Source organism: Mus musculus, chromosome 9 (assembly GCF_000001635.26).
Source record: "Mus musculus strain C57BL/6J chromosome 9, GRCm38.p6 C57BL/6J".
NCBI lineage: Eukaryota > Metazoa > Chordata > Mammalia > Rodentia > Muridae > Mus > Mus musculus.
Genome location: NC_000075.6, coordinates 75,614,212 through 75,638,462, shown reverse-complemented (window position 1 = coordinate 75,638,462; position 24,251 = coordinate 75,614,212). Strand labels below are relative to the sequence as shown.

Genomic DNA, 24,251 nt, shown 5'->3' with positions numbered 1-24,251 from the left:
ATGATGCCTTAGCACAGCAAGTGAAGAGTAACTAAGACAAAGATGTTCTGGTACTGCAGGCTCTGCTACACTAACACCCGTGGGCTCCTGCTCCTCATGCGTACAGGGACAAACAGCGGGGAAGAAAGTGATAGAGAAGAAGGAGGAGGGCAATGAAAACAGAGAAACACACCCCATTTACTCCACAGCTATCAGATCCTTGGGGATGTTGAGGAGAGGAAATCAAGGGAAAGTCCTGTGGAAGCCTAAAGACTTCTACGACCTGCTTAAAGTTATTTAACCCAGTAAGTGAGTAGATGTCAAGACTAAAACTATACCAGCTGCCATTGGTATGTTACTTAAGGTTTGCTGCTGTCATTCATGGACATAATAAATGGCAAGATGAATTAGATGAGACAATAACCTAACTTTTAAATCAATGGGCATGGCAAGGATACACTGTTAATAAGCACACAGAGATACAATGTCAACAGAATTCTGCCTGTCTGGTGCTGGTGTGGTTTCACTGACTCTTCTGGAAACCCAGCACTTGGAAAGTAGAGACTAGTGGATCAGGAGTTCAAGGTTGTTCTCAGATACACAGTGAGTCCAAGGTCAGCCTGCACTACAGGACTCCACGTCTTCTGAACAAAAACCAAATCAAACAAAAGCAATCTTACTTCCCCATTTTAAATAAGAGAAATGAAGGCTCCTGTGTGAAAACATAGTTTATTTTCTCATCCAGACATCTGTAGTTTACTTTTACAAAATAGCAGACAAAATTTGGTTCTTTACATTAGTACAGAATATGTGATATTGAAATATATACTATAGCACTTGAGTTATAAACACACAGCAAATGCATTATCACTCCACAGTCATCATGTCTTCCACACATTTAGGATCTCATCAGGAAATAAACATAGCTTTTGGCTTAAATATATAGAGTCTCTGATGCTTTCTGTATCTACAAAAGCCGGTCTAAAACTACCACCATCTACAAAAGTGAAAGGCGTTAGAATAAATACAGTTTTGCTATCATGCCGTAATAAGACTTAACTATAGAAAGCCGGGAGCTGATCACTTCAGGCAAGCTGCAGTAGGGCTACTTAACTGCAGCTCGAAGGTGCGCTACGGGAGTCCAGGGGCAGCGCTGCCCCTGAACCAGAGCCGGCGGGTTCTTTAGGGTCCAGCCATTCTGTGATCTGGATCAGTCCGCTGGCCAGTCACTAACTATGATAAAGAGAGGCAGCATAGGGACTCTCTTCATCCCTGAAAAAGAGAAACAGTGTTTACAACTGTAGTCAGAAACAGACACATATAACTTATTAGCCACGTGCCAAAAAAGAGCAAAACAATACAACAGAACACTAAATGTGCCTGGAAGCCAGGTGAACAGGCACACATGTTCAGGTGTAGCTTCCTTCTATGGGACTCTCAGTTACCAGGTAAAAAGTAGCATCTACTTACATAATATTTAAATATATTAAAGATGCAATAAATTATATTTTTATTCTATTATTTATTATTCTGTTAAATTATATTTATTGTTAAATTATATATGTCAGATGGGAGGCTGAAGCAGAGGAATGATAAGACTTTGAAGCCAGCTGAACTACAGTGAGACACTGACTCAAAATAAATGAATAAATAAAAGTTAAAAGGATTTGAGGTCCATAGAACAAATGGCATATATTATAAAATAGAAATTTAAAAATGAAGACTAAGAAATCAATATATTAACCATTAAAAAAAAAAAAAAGACAGTGGTTGAGCCTTGGCATCAATTCTATTCACAAGAAAATAGCAAACAAGATAAAAGGGAAAGAGGGGTTTGTGTCCCTTCATGAAATCAAATAGAAAGAAGGACACACTTATACATAGAGAGAAAGGTTTGCCCTAGTGTCAAAGTTAAAGGGCTCACGAAGGGGCTGGTGAGATGGCTCAGCAGGTAAGAGCACCCGACTGCTCTACAGAAGGTCCTGAGTTCAAGTCCCAGCAACCACATGGTGGCTCACAACCATCCTTAAGGAGATCTGACTGCTGTGTCTGAAGACAGCTGCAATGTACTTACATATAATAAATAAATAAATAAATATTAAAAAAAAAAAGGGCTCACGAAGAAAGGGAATTCTGGGTAACAAAGAGCAGCCATCTCGCAACAGTGTTACAAGTATCTGTATTTTATGTCTTTTCCTTGAAGATGGCATGAGCGTTCTAGTTCTACCTCACACTATTAGCTGGACAGTAACACTAGGCAGAGAAGCAAACCCTTTATGCTAAATAACAGAGACAGACCAGACAACAGAGAAAGCCTTGTGTATCGTGAAGCATCTCTGTTTAGATTTCACGTTATCAAAGAAGCCTTCCTAGGGCTGAGGAGATGGCTGCCCATAAAGTGCTTGTGCTGTCATGGGGACCTGAGCTCAAGCCCCAGAACTGACAAAAAGCCAATCACAGGAGCAAATTCATAATAATCCCAGTGCAGGTAAGGCCAAGTCTAGGGGGATCCCTAGACACCCAACCAGACCTACTTAGCAATCCCAGGAGACTCAGTCTCAAAAAAACAAGGTGTACAGGATCCTGAAGAAGAGCACCCATCGCTGACCTCTGGCCATCACACTCCCATGCACACACACAGCCGCACACACAGGCACCTGTACACACACACACATATACTTTCTACAATTGAAACAGGTTTTTAAACAAGGGCATCTTAAGAGTATTATTGGTCCAGACGCTGACACCTATATCAGGAACCTTCACCTGCTCTCTTCTTTGAGTTTCCTGGCTGCCTGTGTTGAGAGTTTAATCTGTAAGTCCAGTCTTTGCAGGAAATCTCTGGCAGACACTTCCTCGGGTTGCGCAGGCTTGGGGTCCGGGTCCTGAGGACTGGGAGGGGGCAGTTCTTCCTCAGACACTACAGGCTCCTCTTCCTGACAAAAGCTGCTGTCGACAGTTTCACTTTCCGGAGAATCAATGGAGTTAAGTCCATTAAACAGCAAAGGCTTCTCCGACAGGATTGGGATGCTCAGCGTCTTCTTCAGAAATATACAGTCATTGGTAAACAGTTTGTTGGCCCTTTTGATCTGTTCCATCTAAAACACACACACACACAAAGAAACACAGAGTTATATGCAACCACGTTCCAGAGTTGAAATTATTATAACCATGGAACAGTACATATTCGTGAACAATTTCGTGCAATGCTGGGCTGGCTTGTGTTACAGCAACTTGACACACACTAGACAGAGGGACTCTCAATAGAGAAAATGCTTCCGGAAGATTTGCCTGTAGACAAACCAGGAGTGCATTGACTTGATTAGCGACTGACTGATGGAGGTGGACCCATCCCACAGGGGTGGTGCCACCCCTTGGCAGGCAGTCCTGGGTAACAGAAAGCAAGCTAAGGTAGTGATGAGGAACAAGCTAGTAAGCAGCACTCCTTCATGCCCCTGCATCAGCTCCGGCCTTAAGTTCCTGGCCTGAACTCCTTTGATGACAGACAATAAACTGAATTAAATACTTTCCTCCCCAAGTTGCCTTTCCCGCCCCCAACATAATATTTTTATTAATTAGTTAGGAATTACACACCATGCACTTTGGTCACTCACTTCCCTGTCTTCCCTGGCCCACCCTCCCACCCTTGCCCCACCCTCTACAAAACAAAAGAAGTCCAACTTATGTTGCCCATATACTCACTTGGAGCAGAGTCAAACTCCCAGTGGCCAGCCCCTTAAAGAAAACTGAGTCGGTCCATCCCTGTGTGTCCAGTCCCATCCCTGTCCCAGGTTCCCCCTAACCCCATCATCAGTCAGGACTCTTCATTAGCTTCCTCTCTGGACCGTTTCTTTAGCGGGCAGTTGGGGAGAGGTTGTCCCAGAAGCCTTCCATGTCTCTCCTTCTCAGTTATGAGTCTGCAGGCATCGATACCAATGCAAAAGAGGCCTCTATGCCCATAGCAGCTAACAGCAGCAGGGATCACAGACTTCCACATGGTTTTCTGCAGTAGCATGGATCGTGCACATAGACTCAGCCTCTGGTGGCAGCATGGAGCTCAGACCTCAGCATCGCCTCTGGCATGCATCCATGGACCTGCAGCACGATCATGGAAGTCTTTTGAGGAGACTGGATTGGCTGGTGTTGTGTATCAACTAGATACAAGAGTCCTCAGAGAGGAAGGAGCCTCAGTTGAGAAAAATGCCTCCATGAGATTCAGCTGTAAGGCTTTTCTCAATTAGTGATCAACAGGGGCAGGCTCAGCCCATGGTGAGTGATGTCATCCCTGGGCTGGAGGTCCTTGATTCTATAAGAAAGCAGGCTAAGCAAGCCAATAAGCTGCACCTTCCCTGGCCTCTGCATCAGCTCCTGCCTCCAGGTTCCTGCTCAGCTTGAGTTCCTGTCCTGACTTGCTCCAGTGACGAACTATGATCTGGAGTGTAAGCCGTTAAATAAACCCTTTCCTCCCCGACTTGCTTTTCGGTCATGATGTTTCGTCGAGGCAATAGAAACCCTGACTAAGACAGAGACTTGATCCAGAAAATGAGCAGTTCTTCATCTCAGATATCCTGTTGTTGCTCAGGGTGACTGTGGGCATTGCGTTTGGAGATAGAACTAGCGTGAGCGCCAGGTTGCAGTACACCATCCTGCCCTCTGCACTAGCCACACACTCTGAACAAAACCGTGCTTGCAGTCTTCAGGCTCCAGTAGTACCACTTCCCTCCTCAACCAAGTTACCTTTGATCACGGTCTTTTATCACAGCAATAAAAACTCTACCTAAGGCAAACGCATTCACTGCATTCAAGAGTCTTTCCCTCTGCAAATAACTCCTATTTCAAGAATTAGCATGAAAGTCATTTCCTGCTATACAAGAAGGTTTATTTATTTTGTTTGTTTTGTTGTGGGCTTTTTGTTGTTGGTTAGGTTGGGTGTTTGTTTGTTTGTGACAGGGTCTCACATCACACAGTTTGGCCTTGTCACTACGTAGCCAAGGATGACTCTGAACTTCTGACCTTTGTCTCCACCTCCCTAGTGCTGACATTATGTGACACCATACCTGGGGATCAAATGTGGAGTTTCATGAAATCTAGGCAAGTTCTCTACCAACTGAGCAACATCCCTGCCCTCTATAGGCAACTTCTAACATATATTATTTCCTCTACAAGGCACCTTATACCATCAGTAGTTCTAAATCACTGATGTACAAGGATGTGGAATTGTATCCCTTATTTATTTTTATTTAAAATACATTTTTATTATTTTATTATGAGTATGGCTGTTTGGCCTGTGTGCCTGTCTGTGTACTGCATTCATGCAGTTCCCTTGGAGGCCAGAAGAGGGCATTAGATCCTGTGAAACTAACATTACAGGGGTGGTTAGCCACCACTTGGATGCTGGGGATCATCCCAGGCCTCTGGAGGAACAGTCAGTCCTCTTAACTGCTGATTCATCTCTCCAGCCCCTTTAATACTTACTTCTTTCTAATCTGAACATTTCTGTTATCTGGCTTTTTAAAACAAATAAGTCTATTGATAAGTCTATTTTACTCGTTGAGGGATCCCTGTATCTCTGGAACTCTGCTTGGTGAATTAATAGACCCGGGAGGTGGTAGAGGCTTGTGTGTAAACAGAGTGGCAAAGCCTGCTGAGCTATTGAGGCGGCTTCCTAGAGAAAGTAGAATCTGCTTCTGATCCTTCTGACTTCAGACGGGCATCTGAGGGCCGGGCAAGGAACTGTGGGGTACGCCATCTGAAAGAAAGACTCTGGTGGAGCCGGTGAGGAACAGAAGGCCAGTTACAGAGGAAGCAGCAGCAGCCATGTAACTGGATAATCCAGGACACAGAGAACAGTTTATCTTGTGAGGAGTGCTTTCTATTTCCATCCGAACACAGGTGTAGAAATTTCACCTCATAAGAAACAAGGCCAGCTCATGATCCACACAAGGAAAAGCTGGAAAATGCATTTCCATGGGCCCCCTGCTCATCCAGACAGCCACTCAACCCTGAGGACAGAAAGTGTAACCTTTCAGAGTGACGCAGAATGCCTTGCTGTTTCTCAGGAGTCGGAGGTTTAGCAATCGAACAGCTCCATCCTCTCTAGCCAGGCAGGAGCAGCCTGACCCAGTGAAACCAGCCTGCCATCTGGTCGCTAAGGAACAGACTCTAGACGGCAAGTAAGAACCCTCAGGCAGAAGGAGGCAGAACAAGAGGAGCCGTCACGGGAGTGGCTCTCCTGTAAATACATTTTGCGAAAAGGAATTTAAACTGGAGGGAATTCACAAGGCTTAGCCCCAAATGTTATCTCACAGCGGCGGCTGGCTTGGCTTGTGGAATAATTTCATGTCCATGTACAACTACCATTATTTTGACAGGAAACAGTAAATGGCTCTCTTAATGCACCATGTCTCTGTGACCTGTTCCTTTCAGGGGTTAGTGGTAACCAGACCCTTCCATCACCATGCGCTCATGGGGAATGGAATGCTTTTTCTCTTTCTACATTCTCAAAAAAATTTATGAAATCCACTTACAGGAAATGTCCCCAAAAGGTAAATGTGTGGTGGTGTGTGTGTGTGTGTATAGTTAAATTATAATTCTATATTATAATTAAAATAATTAATGTATATATATATGTATGTATATGTATATATATACACACACACACACACACACATATGTCAGAAGGTATAGTATTTGTCTCCTGGAACTGGAGACAGTGAGTAAAATGACTCTGAAGGTAGCTTCAGGGAAAAGAAACTTTCTGAAATTGAACTGTGACAAGGAAGTCACAATTGTAAGCTTATTAAACATCACTGAACCATACACTTAAGGCAGGGTAAACCCATGCTCCATACTTATTCCTCAGTGATAGTGTTGGGGGACAAGGGGGTGGGAACACATAAAAACTACTAAAACCCGAAATCACAAGTGACCTTGCCATCCCTTTCACTCTGGGTGACACTGTGACAGCCAACAACCCCCAGCAGCCTCAGTGGTTACCATTAAGAACAGCCCAGAAGTCACACAATTAACTCTAACTCCCAAGACCCTTCCTCCCTCAACAGGAAGACCACTTTTTCCCAGCAAGGTGTCTTTAATGTGGGGGAAGCGTGCAGCAACTCGGCTTAGTAGCTAAATGGAAGAGGAAGAGCGGACCTAAGACCTGAACTCTGTCCCAGCACTCAGCCGGTATAAGCACAGTGATACACAGTGAGTCTAGACTGTGTCAAAGAAAGAGGGAGGAGGAAGCAGAGTTTATGCAAATCTGTCTCCTTTGCTCTCTCCTTCCTATTTGCAGCTTTTGTGCAGTTCTCTAGTTTTTCCAAGGTTTCTAAATAAACTATTCTTAAGTGGCAATTTTGAGCTATGACCAATTTCCCCCAGTGGCTTGGATACAACAGGGAGAAGCCAGGATGCTGGAATCAAACAATAGCTAAATCTAGAGCCAGAGCTAAAGGGGCCTTAATGTCTCAGTAGAGATAAACATTGCAGGGACATTCCAGCAAGTTTACGTCTGAGGTTTGAACTTCAGTCAATGGTTTTCTCAACCCGACCCAAATGGTTTCGGTTTCCCAGAACCACTTCCTCAAATTCTAGCAGAGATGCCCCAACCTAACCCTGTGTGTAACTGAGTGTTAGACTCACACCTGGAGGAGGCGAGGGCACCGACAGCACCCACCAGCAACTGTGGCTGGCACACAGAACTGGCCTTACCTGGGGAATAGCAGAGCCTATAATCCCAAGTTCTGAAATGGAGGCTGGAGAACCAGGAGCCCTAGACTAGTGTGGGCTAGACAGTGACTTCAAGGCTACATGAAACCTTGTCTCAAAAGAAATAAGAAAAAAGGGCCTAGAAAATGGCTCAGCAAAAGCGCTCACCACCACGTCAGATGACCTGAAATGGGTCTCTGGGCCCCACAGGGTGGAGAGAAAGAATTGACTCCTGTAAGGTGACCTCTAACTTCTACTCACATCCTGAGGTGCATGTCACAGCTATCCCCAACCTGAGGAAAGGGGTCATTTTTAAAATGTTCTTATATTTATTTCATGTGTATGGCCTACATGTAAATGCCTGGTACCCAAGGAGGTCAGAAGAAGGAATTGGATCCCCTGGATTTAGATATAGATGGTTGTAAGTCATGTGGGTGCTGAGAACCAAACCCAGGTCCTCTGAAAGAGCAGCAAGTGCTCTTAACCACTGGGCCATCTCTCCAACCCCACTTTAATTTGTTTTTTTTTTTTTAAAGAAAGGAAATAGGCTTCCAATCAATTCTTGCATTTCATATCTTCAGCAGGTTGTGCATCCTCACTCAGTCCCAGTCTAGGATCCTCCCTTCTAGAGCCTGCTCCACTTCACAGGCTACAAACCCTTACCACCCAGAATTTTTATGGACTGAGTTCATACACACATGAAGGACCTGCTAGAAAGAGAGGACATTGTATCATGTAACCTTGGTGTCTAACATAGGCCTTAAGTAACCCAGGTCCCATACAAGTAGAGGAAGAAATGATGAGTATGGGTTATTGGTGAGTTACTGAAGAAAGGACACTGTAGAAATACCATATTTTCCAACTCACTGGAAAAAGAACTGGGGCTAATTGACCTGGCTCAATTCCGTTTGTTTGTTTGTTTGTTTGTTTGTTTGTTTTTTCGAGACAGGGTTTCTCTGTGTAGCCATGGATGTCCTGTAGATCAGGCTGGCTTCGAACTCAGAGATCCGCCTGCCTCTACCTCCCAAGTGCTGGGATTAAAGGCATGTGCTAGCCACCACTGCCTGGCGATCTGGCTCAATTGAACAGAATTCTTCTTCCTACAGAGAGGCCCCCTGGGTCTCCCGGCAGATGTCTGAGTCAGATATACTCAATGGAAACAGTAAACAAGGAAGCAGAGCAGGCAGACACAGTCTTTTTTACATTGTGACTGACACAAGAAAAGAAAGCTCCTAGGTGAGAACCCTGCAATCAAGCTGCCAAAATACAGATTCACAATGTGTCAAGTGAGTGTATAACTGTATCCTACATCACATTCCCAGCTGGTTCCTGTGTGGCCCCTGGGTTACAGATGAGACACAACTGACAGGATCAGCAGAGGACCCAGCCCCGGCCACTTCTCACTACATCTTCCCTTCTTCACTGCTGTTATCCTAGTTATTCTTCTAGTTCACTGCATCACTACAAAGCCTTCATCCTAGCTTGTTCCCTTTGGTCCTGGTCCATACAGTCTATCATCATAGCAGCAGCCAGAATAATCCTTTACGGTCAGGCATGGCGATGCATACCAGCACTCCAGAGGCTGAGGCAGGGTTACAAATTCAAAGTCAGACTGGGATTATACAGAGAAACCTTATCTCAAGACAAAACAAAACAAAACAAAACCTACTCTGTTGGGTGGATTTTATGCCAACTTGACACAAGCTAGAGTCATTGGGAAGAGAGACCTTAGGAGCCAGGTGGTGAGAGCATGTGCCTTGAATCCCAGCACTTGTGAGGCAGAGGCAGGCAGATCTTTTGAGTTCAAGACCAGCCTGGTCTACAGAGCGAGTTCCAGGACAGTCAGGGCTACAGAGAGAAACCTTGTCTCAGAAAACCAAAAATAATAAAGCAAGAATACCGCTTGGTCATTATGGGAAGGGGTTTGGTTTGGTTGGTTGGTTGATGGTTTCGGTTGTTCATATCATCATCTTATTATGCAGCCCTGACTCCAATACTCTATATGTAGCCCAGGCTGACATGGAATTCCCAGTAACCGTCCAGCCTCAGCCTCCTCAATGGGTACTGGTGTTATGGGTGTACGCCACCACATCTAGCTTAAGATAAGCATTATCACATTCCCTGGTTCTGTATAGCCAATGGGAGCACCTCCAAAACAATTTCATCAAAGCAATGAGCTAAGAATAAAGGAGCCAGGCAGTGGTGACACACGCACACCTTTAGTCCCAGCACTCTGGAGACAGAGGCAGGTGAACCTCTGTGAGTTGGAGGCTAGCCTGGTCTTCAAAGTGAGTTCCAGGACAGTCAAGGCTAAGAGAAATCCTGTCTTGAAAGGCCAAAAACAAATAAGGAAGAAACAAAAAACAGGCGTGATGTTGCCTTTAGAAGAACATCCAGCCATGTGCAGACAAGAATAGAAGGGTTCGTGTCTGGTGGGAAGAGCTGGGTACTGTGAAATACCCTACAATGCTCAGGACAGCCTCCTGAAACACGGAATCTTTCCATCTGTATGAACAGAATGTCACACGGAATGCACACCTTACTCCAGCAGGTGAAAGCAGAAAGATCTGCACTTCAAGGTCATCCTTACCTACATGGGGAGTTCAAGGCCAACCTAGACTACATGAGACCCTGGCTTCAAAACACTAAAAAATTTTTAAAATGTATTAAAAATAGTGTTGAAGTTGAGAAATCACATTATAGACTAATTATGACCAGAGATTAAGTACCTAATTCTTTACATCTGAATTTACATTAGAATCAGAAGTTGGGGCTGGCAAGACACTTTAGCAGTTAAGAGCACTGGTTGCTCTACCCTGGACCAGGTTTTTATTCTCAGCACCCATGTGGTGATGGCTCACAACAGACTTTGACTCCAGTCCCAGGGATTTGCCCTCTTCTGACCTCCACAGGCACCAGGCACACATGTGGTACACAGACATACATGCAGGCAAAACACCCCTGCACATAAAATGAATAACATTTTAAAAAATAAAATAAAAAGATCAGAAGCCTTTATAAAAGTAAGGACAATCTGATTTATACTTTAATAGGAAAGGATAATAAAGTTAAAAGTAGCACAATCCGCTTTAGACAAATCACAGGTTCGAAAGCATTTGAACAGAAGTCTACATCACACTAAGTATGTGTTTAGCAGAAGCAAGCAATTCCAGAAGAACGTGTGTCACATGGGAGAGAACAGAAAAAATAATGGCCTCTTTTGGATATCACAGATTCATAAGTATACACATACTAGCCTAGTAGCTAAGATGCACAGAAACCAGACAAAAGTGACCCTCCTCCTTCAGTGAGCAGGATGCCGAAAGCTCTGGCTAAGAATGCAAACCGGAAGTAATATTTAGAGCAAAGAAGACCCTTTATCCCTGTGTCAACTCAAGCCGGTCTTGGTAATAACCATATTTGGAAATACCCTGACCACTTATCTACCTTCTCATCTGCAGAAAGATGAGCCACACCTGTCTCCCCTTAGGCTTCTTATGAAAGCCAAATTAAGTAAGAAAAACGCGGAAACAAACAGAAGCAGGAGAGGTGGCTCCGTAGTTAAAAGCACAGGATGCTCTTTCAGAGAACCAGGGTTCAATTCCCAGCACATGCATGATGAGTTACAAAACCTCTGTAACTTCATTACCAGGGTAACTGACACCCTCTTCTGGTCTTTCTGGGCACCAGGCACACAGAAGGTGCACATACATTAATTCAGGCAAAACACTCATACACTTAGATTTTTTTTTTCAGTTCTGTTTTTCCTAGGCTCTGACCCAAACCAGCCCTCAGTGAATGCTTGAAGGCAGGCTGTAAGAACATTTAGAACTGTGGAGAAGGGTCTCAAAATGGTTTGATCAAGCTCTCAAAACGCTTAAATGATAGATAGAAAGACTTGCTGGTAAACAAACACCTGGTTAAATATGCAAAATAGGTTACTCTGAAGATACAGGCGAGATCATTTTAATTCTGACTGCTGCCCCGACGCTTTCAGGAAAGATCATTGAAAACGGATACTGAGTTCCAATGTAAAAAGGCCATCACACAGCTCACAGTTAATTATAAGTAATTTTAATGAAACAATTTGTTCCCTCGGGTTTCCGTGATCTTCCCCAAGGTGTAATGAAATATACCCAAGACGCACACCCTTATAAATTCGTAAAACACGGCCCTCCAGCTCACCTAGACCACAGTTCCAGGCTGCTGTTTAGACAGGTGTCACGTTCAGGGTCGCCAGTGAGCACAGGGGTGTAATTTCACTTCTAAATAAAGAAGCAGAATCGATAGAACCAGAACCATCCACGGGAAGAACTGTACATCCTGACTCATCACAGCTTGTTTACACAGCGCAGAATTCGTATCGGTGTGGCTTTGAGTAAATAGGTAGTGAGCTCCGGGGAGGAAAACGGGGAAAGGTGGCTGTGGGTAGTGCCCAAAACGCGGGCCTCCTTGTTTCTCGCGCGACAGATACGAGCTGAGACTGGCAGGGCACTGGGAAGGCCATGCACTAGCTGGTCGGGGGAGCTCTGGCGGCCGCCCCTCTCCGCAGCAGCAGCAGCAGCAGCAGCAGCAGCAGCAGCAGCAGCAGCTTAGGCGCCCACTGCAGTTGCAGCAGTGCGCGCTGGGATGCGGCGCGGGGACGCGGGGACGCACGGCCTGTTCCCCACCCTCCGCTCCCACCCCCGACCCCGCCCGAGGGCCGCAGGTCCGGGGCCGCGGCGGCGCGCCCTGCTCACCGTGACTCCGTACTTGAGCGCGATGCCCTGAAGCGTGTCCCCGGCGCGGACCCGGTGCTCCACATGGCGCTCGATGACGCCGGCGCCCAGAGGCGCCCGCACGCTGGCCGTGCTGCCGTACGAGCGGGTCTTGGTGCGGGCCAGGCTCAGCGACAGCTCGGCCTCCTCGGGCTCCGAGGTGGAGCGAGAGCGCGGCGGAGGGGAGGGCGCCGAGGGCCGGTGCGCACGGGGGCCGCCTTCCCGCAGGGCCGGCGCAGGCGAGAGATCCGCCATGGGTCCTGCCAAGGCCGCCCGGGCGCCGAGCTCGCCAAGGGGGCGGCGCCTCCTCCTCCGCCTCTTCCTCCTCACTGGGGCTGCGGCTGGCCGTGCCGCGGGGGCGGCAGGCGCGAGGCCGAGGCGGGGAGCTGCGGGACCTGCATGGCGCGCGCCGCCCTCCGCGGCCGGCTTCTCCACGGCCCCAGAGGTCCGTGTGCTGGTGGGGTTAAGGGAGCTGAGCCCGGACTGCAGTGTGCGGGTCCTGTCGGAGAAGGCCCTGCGGAAGCGGGAGCTCGCCGAGGCCCGTGAGCCGACAGAGGCCCACGGAGGAGTCCTGGGACCCATGTGGACCCCAAAACCGTGCAGACAAGAAAGAGTCCGCCCAAAGCCTGCCCTGGCCACAGTACACCCCCACCAAGCTTTGCTTGCCTTTCCGGATTCCTCATTGGGCAGCCTGCTTGCTCAGTGGTACCCCCTTAATGACATCAAAATCTCGGTGGCAGGAAACCTTAAGATCACTGAACATAGATACAGGTCCCTGTCCACCTGGGTGGTACAGGTCTTCTGACATCCTCCCAACACACACGCACAACTCACGCGCACACCCTTGACAAGGTACTGACCTCAGTCACACACTAAGCCAGTGCTCTTATCACCGACCTATGTATACTAAGTCTTTCTGTTTGGTACTCAGGCCTGCTGGGTAGTCTGCTGGGAGCTGACTACCCTCCAATTGTTGGTAGTCCATTCCTCTTTGAAGACCAGTGCCAGTTTCAGGCCTAGGCTTGTGCAGAGTTAACTGGAGTCTTCTGCCCTAACTCTTGAGAGATGCCACCCCCACCCGTTCATCCATCCTTCCCTCATCCCCACCCCAATCCCCTTACACACACACACACACACACACACACACACACACACACACACACACCCGACTCTAGGTAGAAGAGAAGAGTTCTCTTGTTTCATTGGTTTTCTGAAGTTTGGTATGTTGCTGTGCCCACAAAGACAAAAGAAACCGTTTAGGACACACTGGAGGAAGAAGAGCGGCAGCAGTAGTCCCCAGTATCACCCACCCCTTAAAGATTCTTCAGTTTTTCCCTGAATATAAACCCACATTGGCACCCAAGTCAGTTGTTTTTACTTTTCACATATATACCGCATCCTGACCAGAAAACTTAACCTCCTTCCTTACTCCCATCTTCATGTTTCGCCTGTGTTGTTCCCTCCATCAGCAACAGTATTCTCCCAAAACCCTGTCTACTGCTCATTTGTCCACTTTTAGGTTTTTTTTTTTTTTTTATCTATGTGTGTGTGTTCTGTATGCGTTTTGGGTGATCGCGGAGGCCAGAAAAGGCTGACAGATCCGCTGGAGCTGGGATTGCAGGTGGTTGTGAGCTGCCCGATGTAATCGCTAAAAAACCAAATCCATGTCTTCTAAATGAACAAGACACTCTCTTAAGTGCTGAGCTATCTCTCCAGCTCTATTTTGAAGAAAAGGTTCCCTGTAGCCTGGATCTCTTGGTTCCTGCCGCCGCTACTGTTACTAGGATTACAGACTGTACCATCACAAGTGGTTGGTGCTGTGCTGTGGGCTGAACCTCAGCAAGCTCTCTACCAGATGAGCTACACCTCTGGCCCCTGCATTTTAGTGTTCTTTTTCTGAAACACGGTCTGACCTGTATAGGCCAGGATGGCCTTAAACTCAAAATCCTCCTGCCTGAGCCTCCAGAGTGCTGGGATTGCCTGCGTTTCACTACATCCAATTTGTTTTGTGTTTGTTGCCTGGGACTCATGCTGCCAAAGCTGGTCTAGAGCTCCTGAGCTCGGCTGATCCCATAAGCACAGTAAATGCTAGAAGTAGATTCCCAATCCATTGTTCCCAGATTTCTTCCATCTTTAAGGTCCCTTTTTCAAATAGTGCTCTTGGGCAGTGCATAGGCTAGAATCAAAGGCTATATTCTCCATGGGATTCTTTTTCTGATTCTCCCCAAATTGTCCCTAGCCCAGCCTGCCCAGTTATTATTTCCCCATAGACCCTCCAGGGTGGTTTGTGCATCTTGTTCAGTTTTGAACTGTGTTTTCTTTGAAACATTTGTGCATTTACCTTATCTCCACCAGATACATACTCCCGGAGGCATCACTGGTTCTTTCCCAATATTTTTTTTTAAGCTCCAGCAATGCCTACTTCAATAGAATAATAAAAAAAAAATACACATTATTACATGTACCTGAAGTTCAATAGAAAAATATTAAGGTCTGCATTGGTTCTGTGTGCACTCCCAGCTGTGATAAATCTCTGCTATAAGAACAAAGGCAATAGGGCAGACAGACTGTACTGAGATTCCTGAAGTTAAAAACTGAAACTAACTTTCCACTTCTTTGTAGCTTGATTACCTCAGACACTTTGTCTCAGTGACTGGAGTCCGAACAATTCAACAGGCAATTCTGAAATGTTTACAAGCAAGGCTGATAATAGCTGGAGTAGAACTATTCTAACTAGTAAGTGTTCCTCAAGACTTGAGTCAATGCGCTGAGCACTGTGGTGTACTCCCAAAACCCAAGCACTTAGAGCAGAAGCAAGAACTTTCTGCAAGTTTGAGGCCAAGATGCTCTGTAAAGCAAGATCCAGATCTGTATCAACAACATAGTAAGGGAGATTCTGTATCAATAAAACAAAACAATGATAAAATAAAACGTTTTCAAAAGATTTGGCTTAATGGTACTGTTTAAAGACTCCTTTGTTAGTGTTTGTCTTAGTTCATTGGGATTGTGCTGACAAAATAGCACATGTGGGGTAGTTTATAAACAGCAGGAGCTTATTCTTCACAGTTGTAGAACTTGAGAACACCAAGATGTTGGGGAGATCATATCCAGTGTCTGGTGAGCCTTTGTCCATGTTCATACACACCTTCTTGATGTATTCTTACATAGTGGAAAGTGACAATAAGCTTGGATCTGATTTATAAGGAGTAACTCATTCCTATCCTTTTTCAATCTAATCACCCATAAAAAGCTCTTCTTTTATCCTTGGCCAGGAAGGTTAAGATTTCAACATATAAATTGTGGAAGGGGGTAGCAAAATATTGAGAAACACATACACACACACACACACACACACAAGCTATGCTTTGGTCCTAAGGAAGACATCATAAAAATGTCAGGACTCCATAATTAGCCTCTAAATTCTATGCAATAACAATTAACATTCCCAATATGGGGTTTAGAGGAACGGGACAGGCTAGTCTAACATGATCTGGAGGCTTTAGGATAGCTCTTAGGAGTAAGGAGAGCAGCATTGATTGGGAATGAGGTTAGTCCGTAGATGGCATTCCCTATGCCTTGTTCAACATGGTGCAACCATGACACTCACGGGATTCTGTGTATGGCTATCCTGTACAGTGAGCTGGACTGCGCCACCACACCCGGCTGAGGATTTTCCCTGCTACTTTTGTTCACTGAAAAGATTTGTGTTAGATCAGTTTGATATGAACCTTGAAAGGTTGATAGAATGTACCAATAAAATATTTTCTTTCCTGGAATATTTTATATGTTACATAGTTGGATTTATACAGTATACAGCCTTCAGACTTATTTCACATATCTAGCCATATGTGTATATGCATATATAATGTTATATGTACATATACACATAAAATATACATATATTATGCAGTTATGTATATATACATGTATTTGTAGCTTAAATCTTGTCTCTAAAATACATTTATTTAATTTAAACAAAAAATGGGGTGCTGGTAACATGGCTCAGTGGGTAAAGTCATTTGCTGCACAAAGCTGGCAACGTGAGTTTGTTCCTGAGCCCATATAAAGGTGAAAAGGGAGAATCAACTCCATAAAGTTGTCCTCTGGCCTCCACATGCGTGCGATGACACCGGTGTACTACACACACACACACACACACACACACACACACACAATATTACACCTCATTTCCTCTCACTACTTGGTAATGTTTTATTGTTTATCTAGTCACTGACTGAAAGACGTCTCTTTCGCTTCCAATTTTTGGCCAGTGTGAACTTCTGTGTACAAGTTGATGTGTGATCATAAACTTGAACTCATACAGGAGCAGAGTTGCTAGATCTTATGCAAAGCTGTGTTTGGCTCTGTGAGAGACTGACAAACTGACTGTTGGAGTGGCCGTGACATTTTCCATCCACAGCTGCACTAGCACTTGGGGCAGCCCCTGTTTAGAATTGTAGCCTGAACCTTGAGGCAATCCTTTTGCTTCTGACCCCACCCCACCCCCCACTTCCCCACCTATCTCCAGCTCTTCTCCCTCACACCCCCCTTTTAGATCTTACTGCATCAGCTAGTACTGTGATGTTAGTTAGAAATACTGAGGGAGGAGATCCTTGCCTTGTTTATGGAATGAAGGGAACACTTCGTTTCTCATGGCTGGGTTATGTTAGCTGTAAGGTTGTTTTCTTTCTTGCTTTTTCTCTTTCCTTTTAAAGGCCCTCTTTCTTAATTTCAAGTTTACTGAGAGCTTTTTATCACAAATACACATTAAATTCTGTCAAAACCTTTACACATGCATATATTGGTATGGTCATCTTTTTTCTTCTTTCCCCTGTTAATGTAATCAGTTAAACTGGTCTCTGAGAATCAAAGCACTTGATCGTGCTGTATAATTTATTTTATATATGGTTTAATCTAATTCACTAACACTTTGTTAGGCTTTTTTGTCTCTGTGGGAGCTAATGATCTATGAGTCTCTTTTCTTGTAATATCTTAGGTTTGGGATTAGGGTAATGTTGGCTTCACCTGATGAAATCAAATATTGTGGCTGCTTTGACTTTCTATTAAAGATTGTATCAAACTGATAGAATTTCTTTTTTAAATATGTGGATAAATTCATCCTGAAACCCTGTTTAATCTAACAAATGTTAGAGTAAAATGAAAGACTAGATTAGAAATATTTAGGAAAATCAACAAAACAAAAAGGTAGTTCTTTGATAAATGAACAGAACTCATGAACTTTTCTATGGCCTGACCAAGGCCAGTGGTTAGGGTTTCATTGCTATGAAGAGACACCGTGCCCAAGACAACTCTTATAAAGGGAAACATTTCATTGGAGCTGGCTTACAATTTCAGAGGTTTAATTCATTATCATCATGGTGAGACACATGGCAGTGTCCAGGCAGACACGATGGTGGAGGAGAGTTCTACAACTTGATTTAAAGGCATCCAGGAGACTGTGTGACACACTGGGTGTAGCTTAAGCATATATGAGTCCCCAAACCCCGCCTCCACAGTGACACACTTCCTCCAACAAAGCCACACCCACTCTAACAAGGCCACATCTCCTAACAGTGCCACATCCTACAGGCCAAGCATTCAAGCACATGAGGATTTGAGGGCCAATCCTGTTCAAACGACCACAGGGAGCTCGACTGAACACAGGGATTCACACTGAAGAGATTATAATTGGGAATAAAAGAACATCAATACTTACCTTGTTGAAATAAAAGGAATAATAAAGGTATATTATGAACAACTATGCTAATAAATTAGATAACTTAAATGGAGTGGGAAAACTATCAAAAAGATGCAAACTAACAAAACTAATCCAAACTGTGCAAGGCTGTGATACCCATGGTCCAGCACCTAAGAGAGATAGGCATTCAAGGCTAATCTCAGCAAGTTTCCAGGCTAGCCTGAGATACATGAAAATCTGTCCAAAAAAGAGAAAGAGAAAGAGAAAGAGAAAGAGAAAGAGAAAGAGAAAGAGAAAGAGAAAGAGAAAGAGAAAGAGAAAGAGAAAGAGAAAGAGAAAGAGAAAAAGAAAAAGACCTATCTAGTCATTTTAAAACTTTGGGGGATGGCGAGATGGCTCATCAGGTAAGAGTACTGACTGCTCTTCCGAAGGTCCTGAGTTCAAATCCCAACAACCACATGGTGGCTCACAACCACCCATAATGAGATCTTACACCCTTTTCTGGTGCATCTGAAGTCAGCTACAGTGTACTTATGTATAATAATAAATAAATCTTTTGGGCCAGAGGGAGCAGGGACTGAGTGGGGGGGGGGGGGGTTTGACCAGACTGAGCATAGGTCCTAAAAATTCAATTCCCAACAACCACACAAAGGCTCACAACCATCTCTACTGCTACAGTGTACTGACATACATAAAATAAATAAATCTTTAAAAAAAACAAAAAACTTTGAATAGATCCAGAAATCTTCCTACTCACCATGCTGTGTAGACAGGCAGAGGACACCAGAAACCAGCCTGCCACCACACCACACAGTATGGGCAAAGGAAAGTACCCAGGGACTCACCCACTGTCAAGCCACATGAGACTAGCAGGAGAGGACACCAGAGACCTGCCCTCAGCAGGAGCCACTACAATGTGCAAGTATGTGGTGGACAGATGGGAGAGAAAGAAGCACACAGTATGAGTATTATGAAGAGAGATGGAACCGGAGATTTAAGGGTAGAGAGGAATAGCCTTTTGTGAGTAGCCGACCCTATCACCTGAGGTCATGGTGAAGTCCCAGCCACTGAGGGCCATGTGTGGGTCCATGGTATGCAGCAGCAGGGGTCTGTGCCAATGAGTCTCAGATTACCACTAAAAACATCCCTGCAGACATTCCTGGTCTGGGCTACCACCTGGAACCACATAAATGTCCAGGGGTTGTGGAGAGCTGGTCCCACCCCTCACTGGCTGCCGCTCTAGCGAGCTGGCTCTGGCTACAGCACTTGATAGAGAGGGCCCTGCATGTCCCTGGGCGGCAGAGTAGAGCTGGCCCTGGTGGGGAAGTGCAGTACATGTAAGCTGGCCCCACCCCTCATCTGCAGTCAGTGGCATAGGTGCAGGGATGATATCCTTTCCCCCCGACCCCTCACCACCTATGGCAGTAGGAAGATCTGGCCCCAGGGTTGTGAGAATGGGAGAGCTGGCCCTGCCCCTCACCAGCTGCAACACTTAGGAGAGTGAACACCTTGACTGAGCTGAATAGTGGAACTGGCTCTAGTTGCATGGGTGGGTGAGCTGGCCCCTCGCCAGCAGAAGCATTGGGTGAGCTAGCAGGAGCAGTGCTGGAAAGCTCATCCGGTGGCGCAGGGGTGGGGAAGCTTACCAACACAGCTACCACCCAGGCCCAGATCCGGCCTAAGATCTACCTCATCTATGACTGCTGGAGCATGTGACTGGGTAGGTCAAGCAGATAATGGAGAGGAGTCCTGGTGAGGATCCAGTATTGATAATGTACAGTAGCCAGAGGCCTCAAACCAGACCAATGACTCATTGCCATGAACATTTGCAAGTACGGATGTGTAGACAAAAGGAGTGCTATGGGACACCCTGTGACAAACTACAGTTTCCACAAGATGTTCTATGCTTCGCTTTATTTTGTTTATTTATTTTTGTTGGTTTTATTTTGTTTATCTTCTTTTGGTGGGGAGGATGCAAAGGCAGAAGGCAGATACAAAGGCACAGGGAGGTGAGTGCGATTCAGGTACATGATGTGAAACTCCCAAAGAACCAATGCGAAGTTTAAAAGAAAACAAAACCTTTGAATAAAGAAAAGCCAAAGCCAGGCCTGTGGGTGCATACTTATAACCTGAGTCATTAGAAGACCTGAGGTTGAAGGTGGCAAGTCAGAAGCCATTGTGGACCATACAGTGACATTCTGCCTCAAAACAAGGACAAAGAACAGCAACAAAAAAGATAAAAATCCTAGCACATACCTTTATGCCAGCACTCTGGAATGTTGAGTTAAGATCAGAAATTTGTGAGACACTTTCTCAGAAACAAAATGACTCTACCAAGACCCAGAGAGCTTTACCAGCAAATTCTACCAAATATTTAGAGAAAAATTAATACCATGCTTTCACAAACATTTCCAATGGACATAAGACAAGAAAACACTAACATTATTCTATAATACTAGACTAATACCAAAACCATTCAAAGTCATGAAAAGAAAACTTCAGACCAATATAACCGGTGATGCACAGTGGAACTTTGTCTCAAAAAAGGAAGAAAGAAAGAAAGAAAGAAAGAAAGAAAGAAAGGAAGGAAGGAAGGAAGGAAGGAAGGAAGGAAGGAAGGAAGAAAGAAAGAAAGAAAGAAAGAAAGAAAGAAAGAAAGAAAGAAAGAAGAAAAAAAGAGAAGAGAAGAAAAGAGAAAAAGAAAAAAAAAAGAAAAACGCTACACGTGATATCTGCAATCCTAGCACTTGGGAGGCAGAGGCAGGAAGATTAGAAGTTCAAGATCAGCTTCAGCTATATAGTGAGTAAGAGGGTAGCCTGACCTATTTGATACCCTGTTTTAAACAAAACATCCTAGACCAGAAAACAATATTATGGGGACTTCAACAACTATCAACTCACAACCAATCCTATTTCATTTATGCTCCTACAGAGAGAGAAAGAGCAAGAGAGCAAGAGAGAGAGGCAGAGACAGACAGAGAGAGAGCAAGAGAGCAAGAGAGAGAGAGACAGAGAGAGAAGAGAAAGAACATTATTTTAAAAACAAACCCCTATTTCTTTGGTAAATATGTTTATACTCTGAAAGATAAGGGTTCAAAATAACCATGATCATGATACCATTATTACTACCCCAAATGTTTAAATAGTATCTTAATATAATAATAAAATATCCTGAGTTTGCCACTCAGTGTTTGTCATTTGCATGTGAGTGTGTGTGTGGGGGGGGGGAGACCTCTAAGTCTTGTCTTGAACTTGCTCTGTATCTGAAGGGACCATGAACTCTTGGGTTTTCTGTCTCTACCTCCCAAATACAGGGATTACCGATACATGCCACATGGTCAGATACTGCTGTAACTTTTGAATAACTGTTTTGTTTTGTTCAAACCAATACCCACACACTCTGCTTGGCTGTCTATTAAATTTCCACGGGTTTCCAAGCTTCTCCTTTCTCATTTGTTTTTTATTCCAGTTTACTGAAGGGAGGCTGCAGTGTTAGGCATGTAGCTTGCTACTTCCTGGACTTTGCTGGTAGAAGTATGGTGGTGGTGTTTAACATGTTCACTATGACACAGTGACCCTCTTTTAATTGCTTGCTGCCAAATCTGCTATAAATATGATTGAGTCCATCTGTCAGTAGAATGCTGTTGCTCTTGTAGTCCTTACTAACCGCTGCATCCTTTGTAGCACACATAGAGCTAGTGATCTCAGCTGATCTTCCTAAGAGCTCTATATGGTGCATATGGTCCTCCCCGACCTAGAGATAAAGAACACAGAGCTTGAAGAGGTTAATCCGCCATTAAATACCTGGGCTCAGCCTTGGGTCTGTCTGATGTTAAAATCCGTAACATTGGGGCTGGAGAGATGGCTCAGTGGTTAACAGCACTGAGGGCTCTTCCAGAGGTTCTCAGTTCAATCCCCAGCAACCACATGGTGGCTCACAACCATCTGTAATGGGATCTGATGCCCTCTTCTGGTGTGTCTGAAGAGAGCGACAGTGTACTCATATACATAAAATAAATAAATCTTTTTTAAAAATCCATATTGTTATCCATTGTGAGATAATGTCCTCTTGCACCCCTTTGCCTGAGGCTTGTAGTGGCTGGCTGTTTTAGTCAGCTCCAGGATGGAGCCTTTCAATCTATCTAAAGAACTTTCACAAGTCACCTCCTCAGTAACACATAGGATGCTTCCAGCCCCACATAATAAAAAAACCTCATCTCAAATGGACTCAGCAATAAGGATATTTACTATCTCACATAACAAGAAAGCCAGAAGTAAGATGACACCAGGGCTGGTTGGTTGGTCTCATGGTCAACAACAGCAGTACATATTGAGTTTATTCTATTTCTTCCCTTGGACATCATCAGTGTGGTTTTCCCTTCAGCTGGAACCTCTGATGGTTTTCAGACAGCCATCCCACTTTCAAGCCACACAGCCTCATGAAACAACATCCATCGTGAATCGTGGCGTGCGACTCCATGCATCTCTGTTTGAGAGCAAGAAGTTCCTTCGAAAGGGAGAGGATGCAGAACCAGTATTAAGAGCCAGAGAGTGGGGAGGGGCTCTATGAAATGAAAGCTGATGCTTTCATGAACTCACTGTACTTATTATTCCTTATGTTAGATCAAGCCAACAAAATCAGTCAATATTTCAGCAGATAGCATTAACTGAATTCAATTATGGTAGGTCCATAATAGTGAGACGGGGGACAATATTAGAAGGTATCTGGAAAGAGTAGAAGGAAGAATAGGGGTAGGCAGACACATGAAATTATCAAAGAATAAATGAAAGGGTAAAAGAGCAGTTTCTTCAGCAGACCTTGCCACAGGTGCCACTGGCCAGAATATGTCATGTGCCCACTCCCTGGACTATAATGTCATATAGCCCAGAAAAGGATACTGTTCCCCATGGGCATAATAGGGTTAGAAGCATATCCCTAAGATGGTATCAGGGCACCCTTCCCTAATGGATGGATTCTACTGTAAAGAATATGAAAAAGCCAGACTATGGTGGCATGCCTTTAATCTAGGCACTCAGGAGGCAGAGAGAGGCAGATCTCCAAATCTGAAGCTAACATGACCTACAGAGTAAGTTCCAGGACAACCAGGATTACACAAAGAACCCCTGTCTCAAAAGGAAGAGGAGGAAAATAGAATAGATGTGGAACAGGCAAACAATAATCCTGCTACCCACTTCCACTGGGGTGTGTTGCACTTTCTGTCATAAATAATTAAATCACTTCATTGTAACTATTGCATTTTAATTTTCTGCCATCTGACATTTTCTGCTAAGGTGTCAGTTTCTTTATTTGCATGAAGCTACACCAGATGATCTGCAATCTAGCAGCTCTGGTTTAATTCTATATCTTCACAGTCCAAAACGCAAGTGGAGGTGCTGGAGAATTGACTCATTGGTAAAGTGCTTGGTGCGTGAGCGTGAGGGCCTGAGTTCAATCCCTAGCGCCCATGTTAACGAGAGCCATGGTGGTGTCTGTAACTCCAGGGGACAGAAAGGCAGAAACAGGGGCTCACTCAGCAACCCAGCCCCAAAAGAAAAAGATAGACAACACCTGAAGAATGACACCCAGGGTTGACCTCTGGCCTCCATATACATATACAGATATGAGCATGCGTATGTGCACAAATGGGGGCTGGGGGATGCAAAACTAGCATGCTGGTACAGGCCTGTAATACCAAACTTGGAAGGTGGATACAAGGTCAGGAGTTCAAGGTTACCTTTAGCTAAAAACCAAGTTGGAAGGCAGTCTGAGTTACATAAGATTTTGTCTCAAACGAAAGTGTTTTTTTTTTTTTAACTATGGTCTAGAAATTCTGACAGGTTTAACTTAAGTCAGAGGTATGACTGTATTCTTAAAAATAAAAAAGGGCATAAACAATAATAAATTTGAAGAATAACACAGACTGGAACTGGTACTATTCTTCATTTATTTTGTTTGTTTGTTTGTTAGATGGTTGGCTGTTGTTGATATTTTTAAATACAGCCTTTCCAATAGACAAAGCTGGCCCTGACGATTTGACCCGCTCCTGCCTCTGCCTTCCAAGTACCTAAACTAAAGGTACACACCATTTTACCCACAATTTGCTTTATTG

The 24,251-nt window shown here is 44.6% G+C and overlaps 1 protein-coding gene across 4 annotated transcripts; it reads right to left on the bottom strand.

Annotated features, from left to right (window-relative positions):
- Positions 1-689: 689 nt before the first annotated feature.
- Positions 690-13,342, bottom strand: Lysmd2 (LysM, putative peptidoglycan-binding, domain containing 2). Of its 4 annotated transcripts, none has more exons than XR_003948002.1 (4): positions 12,426-13,342; positions 11,872-11,951; positions 2,746-3,077; positions 690-1,251 (listed from the first exon to the last, which is right to left on the bottom strand). XR_003948002.1 is itself a non-coding variant. In XM_006511431.2 (4 exons), exons 3-4 carry the CDS (start codon positions 3,075-3,077, stop codon positions 1,209-1,211), a joined length of 375 nt encoding a protein of 124 aa, XP_006511494.1. In that variant the 5' UTR covers positions 11,872-11,951; positions 12,426-13,057; the 3' UTR covers positions 690-1,208. The 4 variants fall into 4 exon arrangements, 2 of the variants coding, with proteins under 2 accessions (XP_006511494.1, NP_081585.2); XM_006511431.2 differs by having other exon boundaries at positions 12,426-13,057; NM_027309.2 differs by lacking the exon at positions 11,872-11,951 and having other exon boundaries at positions 12,426-12,731.
- Positions 13,343-24,251: the final 10,909 nt, after the last annotated feature.